Genomic DNA, 13,740 nt, shown 5'->3' on the forward strand with positions numbered 1-13,740 from the left:
GCTTAGAGGGTAAAGGGCCTGCTGCCCAAGCTGACAACCTGAATTTGAGTCCCAGGATCTGCACAGTGGAAGGAGAGAACTGACTCCCCAAAGTTGTCCTCTGACTTCCACATGCATGCTAAAACACACACACACACACACACACACACACACACACACACACACACACAATGTCATAAACACTTAAAAATAAGCAAGATTCATTGATGGTGACCTATGTTGGGATTTAAAAAAAATTATGTGCATGTGTGTATTGCTTGCATGTAGGTAAGTGCACCTGTGTTGTGCAATGCCTGCTGAGGACAGAAGAGGTTGTCAGAAATGCCCGCGGAGGGCAGACGAAGTTGTTGGATCCCTTGGAACTAGAGTTATGGACAGTTGTTAACTGCCATGTAGGTGCTGGGATTTGAACCTGGGTCCTCTGTAAGAACAGCCAGTGTTCTTAACTGCTGAGCCATCTCTCCAGCCCCTATGCTGGGATTTTTTTTTAAAAGAAAGTTCTTGCTCTATAGTTAGGCTGTCCTAAAACTCAAGATCCTCCTTCTGCCACCTCTTGAGTGCTGTGATTGCAGACATGTGCCACCATGCCCAGCAACACATGGGGATTCCTGATGGGGATATTAGGTTGAGAAAAGATCCATTTTGACTTGTGGCTGAAGAAAGGATCAAAGTAGACTGACAGGTGTTCCTAAGATTGTTAAATTTTCCTAAGTGTAAATGATCTCAATAAAAAAAGAAACATGCAAGTTGGAAATTACCTTTCTGTACAGGTGCTTGATAAACAGGATCAAGTCCTTCAGTTTTCTCGGATACTTGTTGAAGAATTTCTGCTGCAGCTCTGTGAAGCAGATGGAGAACTCACCGGGCACAGCTTTCACTTGATCCATGGCGCTTTTGAGATTCCAGTAGACCCAGTGGCTGGGAGTCTCATTTAATCCCAAGGTGAGAGAGCCTGTAGGAAACACTTCACATACAAACCCTAATGGACCAGGAGAACCCAGGGCTACTGTCTCTTACATGATGGCATTTTCCTCTGGTTCAAGTCACCTTTCTGGGAATGCTAGTCATCAGCGTGTGTGTGAACATCTCTACCTTGTCAAAGGCCATATTATTGTTCTTCAGGGTCCCTAGTAGCCTAGAGACTCCTTAGAGTTGCACTCAGAAGTCCTAAGCTATCGAACTAGCTGTGGCCACCACTGACAATGTGACCTCAGACACATTTCTGCTCTTCTGTTTTCCCCATTTGTTTAAGGAGGGGTTGAGTTTCCATCCTGACACTCTTTGAGTTTGTGATAGCATGTGCTTGAGACAGAGCTCTGGCTCTGCCGTGTCTTATCCATCTAGCTGTTTCTTTTTGGTCATCTATTCATTCTCCATTCACATAATCTACCCATCCATTTTCCTCCTGGTCATCCATCCGTCTACCCATCTCTCTACCCACCCACCCACCCACCATTCATTCACCCACCCATCTATCTATCCATCCATCCATCCATCCATCCACATACCCATCCACCCATCCATTTATCCACCCACTCACCTATTCATCCATCTATCCATCCATCCATCCATCCAGTTATCCATCCATCCATCATCCATCCATCCATCCATCTATCCATCCAGGTATCCATCCATCCATTCATCCATACACCCACACATCCACCCACCCACACATCCAAACGCCCACTCATCTATCCATCAACCCAACTACTCACCCATTCATGCACCCATCCATTCCTCCATCCATCTACACTCCATCTCTCCATCCATCTGTCCATCTATCAGTCCGTTGGATACCCAGCTACGCACTCCCATCTACCTATTCACTTTTCTCCTAGCCATTTCCATCTGTCCATCATTCATCCATTGACCCAGTCACCCATAAAAACTGCTTTAGATTCAAAAGTCGAGAACATTTTCTTCAAAGTAAGTGAAAAGATGGGGGAAGAAGTTCCAGATAGGAGAATGGGGCCAGGGCAGGGACCCTTTTCTCCTGGGAGTCTGCAAGTCCCCATTTAGCAAAGTGCTAGTATTTCCTGTCTCAAGCAGCTTCCCAGTACCCCATGTTTGGTCTCCCCATAGCCCTTGGAGCACTCACCCAGAGGATTGAAAGCAGGAAACAGCTTCAGGGACATGTCCTGCCATCGTGTGGACACTTGGACTTCAAGGTAGCTCCCAAGGTTCATGACCTTTCCCTTGAATTTCGGATGGTTTTTCAACTGTTGCTCAAATACACTGAGGACTTTATGTTGGTTTTCCTTTTGATCTTGGAATTTTTCCCAGCCATCAATGAAGAAGACAAGGGTGCCATCGGAGTAACCTCTCAGGACTGTTTCCCGGCCGTAGGACCCACCCTGCAGGGAACAGAGCAGCAGGCATGAAGTGTGGACTTTCTGTAGCCACAGGACACTCCAGCAGGCAGTGCCATTTCTCAGCTGAAGTGAAATCCTAGAATGTCAGTCTCATCTTGGAATTTTTCCCAGCCATCAATGAAGAAGACAAGGGTGCCATCGGAGTAACCTCTCAGGACTGTTTCCCGGCCGTAGGACCCACCCTGCAGGGAACAGAGCAGCAGGCATGAAGTGTGGACTTTCTGTAGCCACAGGACACTCCAGCAGGCAGTGCCATTTCTCAGCTGAAGTGAAATCCTAGAATGTCAGTCTCATTGCAAAATGCAGTGACTGGCACTCATTTGTGCCCCTGTCAGTGTTTTCTATGCTAGTTCCAAACTGTAGAGAACCCAACTGCCACCAGAAATATATATAAATAAGAATACTGTACAACAATGAAAACGGGGGCTGGGGAGATGGCTCAGAGATTAAGAGCACTGGCTACTTTTTCAGAAGACCCGGGTTCAGTTCCCAGCACCTACATGGCAGCTAACAACCATCTGTGATTCCATTTCCAGGGCACCTGACCTCCTCAGGCATTGCACAGCATGGGTGCACTTACATGCATGCAGGCAATACACTCATGCACATAAAATAGTTTAAGAAACAATGGAAATTCTTGTATGAACACAAATCTCATATATGTGAAGTCAAAGACACCACACAACAAAGTGCACACATACAACAAAGTGAACACACACAGTAAAGTGTGCACACACAGGAAAACACACACAGCAACCCCCACTCCAGTGAGAGAGAGAGAGAGAGAGAGAGAGAGAGAGAGAGAGAGAGAGAAACGTGATGTTACTTTGTACAGACCAGCTTGTCCTGGTTTACTCAGGACAGTTCTAGTTTAAGGAAAAACTCCCACTTGTGCAAATTGAATTTCACTATTGGAAGTTGGGAGAGTGGCTGCCCATAGCTGGGGTACTGACTGAACAGGGACCAAGGCCTGGGGATGTGGGGACTGGAAATGCTTTGATCCCCAGTCTGGGTGTGGGTCATGTAGGGTGATGTTGGGGACAGCCTGATAGGTTGCTGCCCTAGAGCAGCCACTCGATGTGCGTGATTCTCTTCAGTGATGGGCTGATGGGCATGTCACTGAGGCAGGGTGACCAGAGGCTAGCACTCACACTCTGGTGCAGGTTGCCATGACACCTGCTAATAAATACCAAGCTCACTGTTTCTGGGGCAGAGGACATAAGTATCTGGCTTTCTTTATGGCCAGGGCTACTGGGTAGATAAAGGTGGAAGCTGGGAAATCATGTGGCTGCAGGAATGGGGGTGGGGTGGGAAGGAAGCAGTGTTGTTTGGATACAGCTGGTTTCTTGAGGGTCCTGGTCTTGGAGGCTCGGCCATTAGCTCAGGTCTCATTGCTGTGAACCAGTACCTGAGAAGAAGCAATTTAACAGAAGAAGAGACTGGGGAATGTCTGTGTGGGTAAGAGTGCATGCTCTGCAAGCTTGAGGACCTGAGTTCGAATCCCCAGCACCCATGGAAAAACTAGGCATAAATGTGTGTCTGTAACCCCAGCTCTGGGTTGGGGCTCAGAGACAGGTGACTATGGGAGCTCTTGTCCAGTCAGCCTAGTGGAGACAGAGACAGTGAGTTTCCAGTTCAGTGAGAGGCCCTATCTCAAGGCACTAAGGTGGAGCATGATGGAGATGGTCACCGCCACATCCTGTTCTGGTTGTGTGTGCACACATGCAAGCACATGCACCACACACACACACACACACACACACACACACACACACGCATGCACACTCACACATATTCCCTGCTAATTTATTGAACACTGACTGTGGTGGCCCCCATGCTAACAGCATCATGTGCTTGACCTTTACAACACTCTGAGGTGGGGTCTATGCTGACCTCATTCTACACCTCCAAAGACTGAGCACAGAGAAGTTAAGCATCCTGTCCAGGATCACACAGCCAGGTGGGAAAGCTCATCCTGGGCCTCTACACTGTCTCCCACTACAGCCCCTGTGTATGGGGAGGGCACTGTGAAGTATAGCCCAGGACTGGCATGCAGCAGCACTCAGTACCAGGCCACCAGGCCTTCTGGGGTCCTGTGAAGTGTCCCAGGGTCCAGAGCCCCAGCCTTACACTCACCTTGGCCATGCTCTGCACAGAGAAGTGCTCATTGCTCCCCAGAATGTCACAGATGAGGTTCACATCCTGGTCTATCTGCTTCAGGCATTCCTCGTAGGGCTTGAGCTCTCTCTGGATAAACGCGTCTAGATTTTCCTCCTCTGACACAGCAGACCAGAGAGAACCCATAACTGTTGGCCTGCTGCAGGGATGGAAGTCAGTGAATGGCAGTGCTAGGACACTGTAGCCTGGGTCCTCTGGGGAAAGGGAAGTCAGTCTGGAGCTACTTCCTCACCCCGGCCCAGCCTTGACAAGGAAACTGAAACCCAAGGCCAGGAGCCACTGCCCTGCTGCTGTGATTTGGGTTGGGCCACTCCCCAGACTCCCTAGGCTAAACCTGCAGCCTCCTGTGGCCCAGGGGGACACCTTCATACTGGTCAGTGGGTATCCTTAAGCACATGACCTGCCCTCTTGGTGCCTCTATTTTCCCCTATGCAGAGCAGAGGGAAACACTTCCTTTCTCACAGGACTGAATGCCAGTGATCTGTGCATGCAGCTCAGTGGGTAGAGTGCTCACCTAGCATGCACAAAGCCCTGGATTCTATCCCCAGCACCATATAAATCCACCCTGGTGGCATTGGATATAACCCTAGCACTCAAAAAGTGGAAATGGGATTAGATGTTCAAGGTCATCCTGAGTTGAGACCAGCCTGGGCTACATGAGACCCTGTCTTTAAACAGAACCCTTGCAGAGTGCAGGCTAAGTGCTAAGTCAGCTTTGTTTTAATGGGTGGAGGCTATCCTTTAAGACACTGCCCCTTCCTCCCTGATTCTAGTGGCCAGAGAAATCAGTGCCAGAGAGCAGAGATAGAGACCAGAGGGGGAAGAGGCTTGCTCAAAGACACACAGCAAGGTGCCCAGTCAGACCTAGGTTCCTTTTTTGCCTTTGGAAGGACACAGGACCCCCAAGGATCAGGACTGGGTTACAGACAGACAGATGGGGAGGGAGAGAGAGAGAGAGAGAGAGAGAGAGAGAGAGAGAGAGAGAGAGAGAGACAGACTCAGGCACTCCTAGTTGAAGAAGGGCAGGCTTAGGACTTCTTCCTAGTTCCTGCTTCTCCCCTGGGGACACACCACTACCTCATCTACCCTCAGATGGTCCACTGGGAACACTGTGGTGGCCACACTGTCTCAGCACATGCCCTGTGCTTCCTGTGCTGCAGGGCTGGGAAACTCCTAGGTATGTGTCCAGTACCTCCCACCCTAAGCCCTGTCTATCACTTAGATTCTAGGGGCGTAGTAGGAACCCAAAGTCCACAGAGGCAAAGTGGACCAAGGGAGAGGTGAGAAAAAGAGTTGGCTAGAAAAAGGCAACCAATCAGGCAGATGTCTGATGAGAAGGTCCGCAGGCCCACATGCCCCTCTGTGGCAGACATCATTAGCTGATTTGGGCATTCTCTCTTGCTAGTGACTGAGTGAGTTGTGGGAGCAGCATCTATGTTCCATATCCAGGTCAGACATTGCTAATCAATCCTTATACACATACCATCACTTTCCCCTACTGCAGCCATGGCAGCCATTACCAATTGATTAGGCTGCTGTTCACAGTGAAGTGTCCATTCTTCAAAATCCCTCAGAACATAGAGCCCCAGACAGCCTGCAGTGGTTAATTTCAGCAAATAAATGGGATGGAAACTCTTTGCTACCCTTGTGAAAAGTGTTGATGACACTGGATATATGGGAATGTTGTCACAGCAACCACAGAAAAATAGACACAGAGATGTAGAACACAAACTCCAAGGAAAAAGTTTTAAAAAATGTTTTATTTATTATTTTTATTTTATGAGTGTATAGAATCTTTCTGTGGCTTGGGGAGATTTTCCCATGTAAGACACAGATTGGTGACTGTCTGTCCTGGAAACTTCCTGGCATCTGGCCCTGGTGGGTTTTTACCTTGGGATGAGGGGATGGTATACAGGCCTCATCTGTGATGCTGGTAGGAAACAGGCTTAGGGATCAAGGGTTCAGGAACCCATCTTCTCTTGTTCCCACCAGGCCCTACTCGCATCTCACTTGGGAAGGAGAGACTGTCTGGAGACAGGGGCTGGGGAGTTCTTGACTTTCCTTGGCGAAAGGTGAACAAACGTCTTCACCCCACACAGGGCACCAGTGACAGACCAAAGAAAAGATTCCAGCCAAGTCCAGCTGGGTGAGTGAATGAGTTTATTGGGTAACTTACAAAGCATGGGTGAGGGGTGACAGGAGGCACCCCTAAGCAGCTGTTTTATCAAAAAGCCCCCAGGCATGGTGACGACTCATGAAAGCTGTGTCCTTGGAGTTCAGTAACCCTCCCCCCAGACTCCAGCCTCCTCAGGACTGTGCTGCAGGAAGGAGTGGGGTGTGCAGCCTTGGGCGATGCTCCCTGCTTGTCTTGCTTATTTCATTGCCATGGCTGGGGGCCCAGGTGTTCTCAACTCATCATTGCAAACGCTGCTCCAAGATGGCCGTGGTCACATTATGTGGGGGATACAGCAGATCACAGCTGGTGAGTTTCTTCAGGTGAGGGGATGTGAGCTGGCTTGAGGGGCAGAGAGTCCAGGGAGGAGTAGGGCCAGAGTGCCACTGGGCACAGCTGTGGAGGCGGGTGCAGGCTGGACCAGGGAGCTGAGCAGCAGGCTAGCACTGGACCAAGGAGTCTGGACTCTAGGGCATCCGCCAGAGGAGGCAGGGGCACCTGAATGGTCAAGGCAGAAGCTGGTGAAGCCCCACCAGGCTGGGTATGTGGCATGGGCAGAGTGAGGAATGGAAAGGCTAGGGCACTGGAGTCAGACAGCACACACAGGAAGACAAGCATGTAACACAGACTGTCACAGTGACACACATGTAACATACATGTAGCACACATGCATCACACCGACACAGAGATGCACACATGCAAGACACACAGATACACAGAAGAACACACACACAGACACACAGAGGCACACAGGCAGGCATATATATATAGACATTCATTCAACATACAGACACAAACAGGGACACAGTATAGATACACATTAACACACATGTAACATATACATGCAGAGACACAAATACAGACAAACATGTAGCACACACAGACACACACAGGTGTATCTGACTGGGCCCCTGAGTCTCCCCTGCTGAGGGCTGGTGTCACTTTCTGTCACCCAGTGTGACTGATTTTTTTGGACTTCACAGAGCAGCCTGCGGGGAGGGAGAGACCTGGTTACCCCAGCTTCCTGAACAGAGGTCACACACCAGACAGGAAGTGGAGGTGCAGGACCCACTGGGGCCATAACTGGGACCCACCCCTTGAGGAGGACCATGTCCACCTGTCACCACGTTATCTCCCACCCAAGGGTGCTCCCATCTGCTTCACATGCCTCTCACCTGCACTGGCCATGGCTGGATGGGGGTGCCATCCCAGTCTGTGCAGCAAAGAGCAGACATATAGGCTGTGGCCTCCTTGGCCAGCAGATCCCAGCGGGCGTTGTGGCCCAGGTTGCCTGTCGGGTCAGCTGGGTCCAGGATGATGGGTCTGCAATTGCACCCAGGGCTAGTCTTATCTTAGTGTCCACCTGTGACCCCTGCTAGGCCATTCTCCACCCTCACTCAACACTGCAGGGGCTGTGGGCAGAACCCAGGGTCTCCTCAGCGCTGCACACTCTAGGGCAGGGGGAGAGATGAAGAGACAAATGGAGAGGGGCATGGTGGCACAAGCCTGTCATCCTAATACTTGGGAGGTGGAGCCAGAAGGATTGTGAGTTTGGACCCATCCTGGGCTATATGGTCTGTCAAAAAAAAAAAAAAAAAGAAAGAAAAGAAAATGGAAAAAAGGAAGAAAGCAAGGAAGAAAGGAAGAAGGGACGGAGAATGAAGGAGGAAAAGCAGCTACGCATGGACCGCTTTTTCACTCTGTGCCCAGGCAGACATTACTAATCAACAATGATACTGCAGGTCCTCCTGCAGGTGAAGCAGGCATTGCTAATCAATTACAGTGCTGGTTGTACCGCTCTCCCTCCCTGTATCTGTCTGTGGCAGACACCACTACCTACTGAAGGCATGTCACAAGATCAGCGCTTTTTTCAGTTTGCATAGCCACTACCCACAGGTTGGCAATGCATCGTGAGTTTGTGGGACAGTCTTGTGATCTCTGTGCCCATTTCAGGGGTGGCCAAGATTGCAAAGAATGAATGAAACATACTGCAGACATAATGAATGCAAATACCAGATGCCCCTGTACATTGGAGTTTCAGAGAAATAATGAATGCAGTCAAGTTTTGAGGCAGGATCTCATTATGCAGTCTAGACTGGTGTTGAACTTGCAATCCTCCTGCCTCAGCCTCTTGAGTGTTGTGATTACAGGTGTGTGCCACCATATCTGCTCACCCCCTTTTTGAGACAGGGACTCCCTAAATAGCTGAAGATGACCTTGAACCCTTGATTCTCCTGTCACCTCACGAGGGCTAGGATCACAGACATGCACCACCACACCCAGTTTATGTGGTGTTGGGAACAGAACCCATGGTTTTGTGCATGCTGGGTAAGCAGCTCATCCACTGAGCTACATACATCCCCAGTCCCACGTTTTAAAAAGCAGATATCCTAAATCTTGTGTGGGAGCTGCTTAAACTAAAGCATTAGTCATTGTTTATCTGAACTTGAGTTGAACTTGGAGTCTGGTGTTTAGTTTGTCCTGCTTATTCACAGCGGGTCAGAAAACTGACTGCTTGTACCCTTAGGTACTAGATCACTTCTAGGAAGGAAGTTGATTCCAGAGAGAGGGTCCTGCTGTGCACCCTCTGCCTCTGGGCGGTGGGAGGAAGTGGGTGTCCCTGGGGCTGAGGTACTGGGGGCTGGGGGTGGGTGACCAACTTGGGCTTCTGAAGCTGTAGTTTTAGGAAGTCTCGTATGGTCTCGTCCTCCGTGCTGTAGTTGACGGTCCAATAGATACAGAGCTGATGGTACTGGGTGACCAGCTCGAGAACAGTGCGGAAGCCTGTGGCCATGTTGAACTGGAGGTCCTGGCTGCCCTGCTCCCAGGCATACACAGTCAAGAGCTCCAGTCCGTGCTGGGGGGGCAGTGAGCCCCTTCCCCCAGGCATCTTGTTGCACTAGGGAATGGAGAGAAAGGAGATGTGTTGGTCTATGTCAGCAACGACTCAAGAGACAGAGCTACGAGAGGACTAGAGGGATCCGTGGGGTTGGGAGACTGACCCCAAAGTTTTATGGAGCAACTCCCTGTGCCAGGTGGCTCATCAGGCGTTATCCTGTCACAACCTAGACACAATTTTTCAACCCAGCTTTTTTTTTTTTTTCATTGCTGGGGATGGAACCCAGGGTCATCCCCCGAGGTATACCCGCAACTCTCTTTTTCTTCCTTGTTTTGAGACAGGGTCTCAGTATGTTGACAAGACTAGTCTTGAATTTTCAATTCTCTTGCCTCAGCCTCCAGTAGTTAAGATGACAGGTCTGTATCACCAGGCCTGGCTTGTCCCCCATTTTGTGGATGGGAAAAACAAGATACACTAGGGTCCTGGCCAATCTGAGCCCCAACTGCTCCAAGGAAAGTGATCACCAGGTGTGTGTGTGTGTGTGTGTGTGTGTGTGTGTGTGTGAACTCTGAGCCCCAAGCGCTCCAAGAAGAGAGATCACGATGTGTGTGTGTGTGTGTGTGTGTGTGTGTGTGTGAGATAGAGAGAGAGAGACAGAGAGACAGAGAGACAGAGAGAGACAGAGAGAGGGGTGTGCTCACACGTGTGTGGATACCCCATGCCCGAGTGTTTGGGACTGTATGGCCTGCCCCTGTGCCATACCTGCTGGCCAGTGCTTCACCAGTCGGATCAGGCTTTTGAGCTTGGTGGGGCGGGAGATGATGAAGTCCCGCTGGAGCTCCGTGAAGCAGGTGGAATACTCACCCGCATTGCTGTAGCTGTGGATGAGGTCCACATAGACGCGGGGGTTGGGCCTGGAGCCGGACCCCAGCTGGCCTGCACAGAGGGAGATGGTTAGAGTCACTCCATCTCCCAGGGAGCCCCAGAGGACCAACTTAGAAAGCACCTCTGAGACACCCTGTGTGTCTGGGACCCTCTGGGAGGTCACCAGGTGTTTTAGGGACACAGATACGGCACAGCCCCACATCAAACTCTTCAGGAGAATGGTCCTGCTTGTCTGTTGTGGAGGAAGTCTTGGCTAAGAGCTAGTGTGTCTTTAACCCTCTCTCATGCCTGTTCAGCCCCTCTAACAGAGAGGGAGCCCTGCTGGTCACTAGTCAGGAAGCCTCTTGAGGTAACAAGACCGTGGTGGCAGGGGCTGACATCATTATGCTGACTTCTTATATTAAGCAGTGAGGACCCCAGTTCTGGTTCTCCAAACCCAGGACCCAAATCAATGAAGACCAGAGCTATTTCTGCTATTGGAACCCAGAAGTGAAGAGACATGGAGATACGTGTCTGTTTTATTCAGCACATTGTCCTTGAAGCACAGAAGAGTGCTGGGGACAAATAGTGCATTTTAAAAAATGAACTGAATGAACAAACAAGGGCAGGCCAAGGAGGCGGCAGCCAGTTTAGCTGGGAACAGACTGAGACACTTTAGACCCAGCAGCACCATCCCATGAGCTGGGGTCCTGACTGAATAAAACACAGAAAGCAAGCTGAGCACCAGCACTATCTCTCTCTGCTTCCTGAGAGCAGATGCAGTGTGACCAGCCACCTCATGCTCCTGACGCCATGCCTTCCCCACCACGAGAGCTGTAGCCTCAAATAAACCAAATAAACTCTTCCTTCCCTAAGTTGCTTTTGTCAGGCGTTTTGTCATAGCAACGAGAACAATAGTGAATACACCTAGCATTGTCATTGACTTGGTGTCTGGACTGTAGGAACAATAGATCCTAAGGAATTGAAATTGCTACTAGGAATCCCACAGAGAAAAGAAAATGGTTCAAGAGTTAACAAGAGAAGAAGCTTGCTCAGAACAGAGATTTGTGGCTCGTAAATCCCCTTGCAAGAGGGCGGAGCCTAAACAATGATGTCCGCTGCAGGGCTACTCTGGCCGGCTACTTAAACCTAAACTTCATGTCAGGACCCCGAAATTGGGCTTGAGAGGAGTCTCTGGATCTCTGTGTTTCTTCCTCATGTGGGCACACTGAACAAATCTTTTTCTGCTACTTTTTGTTACTGCTGTTGCTGTTGTTTTCTTGACAGGGTCACCCTAGTTCCAGCCCACCTGGAGGTCACTACGTGGACCAAGCTGGTGTCAGTCTTGCAGAGATCCACCTGCCTCAGCCTCCCGAGGGCTGGGATTAAAGGCTCGTGCCACCACACCTGGTGTTTTTCTCTGCTACTTTTAATTGTCTTATTGAGGTTGGGTGGCTGAATCTGGCTTGTTGGAGCACAGTCTGTGACCCTAAGTGTCCTACTGTGGTCGTGGAATTCCTGGGGTATAACTCAGTGACCCTAAGTGTCCTATTGTGGTGGTGGAATTGCTGGGGTATAACTCAGCTTGGGGCTGCAGTTAACTCGCATGGCATCTTTGTGTGAATCCACAAAGGATTCACACATAGATGCTTTGCCACTCATTTTCCAGGAAAGCAGGGATAAATTTACACCTCACTAGTACCTATGACATGAACAGGTATCACCTAATTGCACAGTGCACAGCCTCCACAACTGCTCAGGTCCACTCTTCCTTGGTTCCTGCCCTCTTTGGGCTTACTTCTTGGAAACTCACCGAGGGCGTCAAAGGCTGGCAGCACATCAAAGTCCACACTGTGGTCCAGCATGGTCCGTGACGTCAGAGAGAAGCTCAGCACGCGGGGGTTCTTCCTCTTGGAAATCTCAAACTTGACTTCAAATCTCTTTTCCTGCTGACATGCCTCCAGCTGAGCCTGGATCTCTGAGATGATCTCAGCCCTCCTGTTCCCCTGGTCTGTGAACTGGCGGAAGCAGCTGAGGAACACTACCAGGTCAGCATCCGAGCGTCCTCGAAGAGCCGTGCCTTTGGCCGAAGAGCCGCCCTGGGGAGGACATGGCAGGTGGCTTGGTCCCAGAAGCACCCTTTGATGTCCCCAGCCTGTGTGTGTTCATGTGGGTGTGCACATTTGAGCGAGTGCTTGTGGAAGCCAGAGGCTGACACTGGATGTCTTCTTCCTCAGTTGTTCCCCACCTTACTTTCTTTTGAGACAGGGTCTCTCACTGAACTTGCGGCTCACCAACCGGGCTACACTGACTGGCCGGTGAACTCCAGGAATCCTCCTGTCTCTGCCTCCTCAGTACGGGGGTTACAGGCTTATACCACTGCCAAGTTCAGCTTTTTTAATGTGGATTCTGGGGATCTGACTCAGGTCTTCATGGTTGGCAGCAATCAACTTCTAACTGAGCCCTTGGGCTTACTTCTTGGAAACTCACCTAGGGTCTGTGGCGCTTAAGCCTGTATGAACCTAGAGAACTTTCAAGTTTGACTGATGGCTGACTCCCATCCCTGGACATGGTTTTGATTCTAGGACAAAGTCAGGACTTGAAGGCCAGGAAGCTAAGTCAGTGCTATCGTCACTATCATCAGTGCTGTGGAGGACGTGGGTACAGATCAAAGAAAGTATTCACCTGGATCACACAGCACACCCACCAGGTCTGGGACCATTTTCTGGTCTTCTCTGGGCTCACACTCTCTCCCTACCTGACTTGTTTTCCCTGTGTCTCTCGATAGTAAACAGCTGTACCAAGTGTAGTGGACCATGTGACTTTACACCCCAGTTTCCCTCCCTCCCTCCCTTTCCTTTTCCCTTCCTTTCTTTTTTTTTTCCAGACAGGGTCTCTCTATAGCCCCAGCTGGCCTGGAACTCTTTGTAGACCAGGCTGGCCTAGAGCTCACAGAGATCCTCCTGCCTCTGCTTCCTGAGTGGTATGGGGCTCCTGCCATTTGGGTTCAGCAAGTGGGAGCCTGATGTCTCCCTCACCAGGCAGGCCAGTGAGGCTCCAAAACTCTCTCTATATATACAAACTCTCTCTCTTTCTCTTTCTCTCTCTCTCTCTCTCTCTCTTCATTCTTTTTTTATTTGTGACATGGTTTCCCTGTAGCCTTTGTTGGCCTGGAACTCACTATATAGACCAGGCTGACCTCAATCTCACATAGATGTGCCTGCCTCTGCCTCCCCAGTGCTTGGATTAAAGGCCTGTGAAATGCTTGAACCTCCAGGATTTCTTAAATCTTCTTGCCAATCCACTCTTAATTT

At 50.1% G+C, this 13,740-nt stretch overlaps 2 protein-coding genes across 2 annotated transcripts in view; both read right to left on the reverse strand.

Moving 5' to 3' along the window:
• LOC103745585 (2'-5'-oligoadenylate synthase 2-like) overlaps positions 1-4,676 on the reverse strand; it is an 18,984-nt gene extending 14,308 nt beyond the window's left edge. Inside the window, 3 exon segments of the mRNA XM_008847540.3 lie at positions 759-952; positions 2,099-2,354; positions 4,509-4,676. Of these exon segments, the coding sequence (XP_008845762.2) occupies positions 759-952; positions 2,099-2,354; positions 4,509-4,676 (618 nt within the window).
• A 2,935-nt stretch (positions 4,677-7,611) lies between these two features.
• Positions 7,612-13,740, reverse strand: part of Oas3 (2'-5'-oligoadenylate synthetase 3) — a 23,815-nt gene continuing 17,686 nt past the window's right edge. Inside the window, exons 12-16 of the mRNA XM_029570589.1 lie at positions 12,240-12,525; positions 10,308-10,498; positions 9,384-9,622; positions 7,899-8,046; positions 7,612-7,712 (exon numbers count right to left, since the gene is read on the reverse strand). Of these exons, the coding sequence (XP_029426449.1) occupies positions 7,701-7,712; positions 7,899-8,046; positions 9,384-9,622; positions 10,308-10,498; positions 12,240-12,525 (876 nt within the window). The 3' untranslated portion in view covers positions 7,612-7,700. The remainder of the gene's footprint in view (positions 7,713-7,898; positions 8,047-9,383; positions 9,623-10,307; positions 10,499-12,239; positions 12,526-13,740) is intronic.

The sequence above is a fragment of the Nannospalax galili genome, unplaced genomic scaffold (assembly GCF_000622305.1).
Source record: "Nannospalax galili isolate Female #2095 unplaced genomic scaffold, S.galili_v1.0 scaffold120, whole genome shotgun sequence".
Lineage (NCBI taxonomy): Eukaryota > Metazoa > Chordata > Mammalia > Rodentia > Spalacidae > Nannospalax > Nannospalax galili.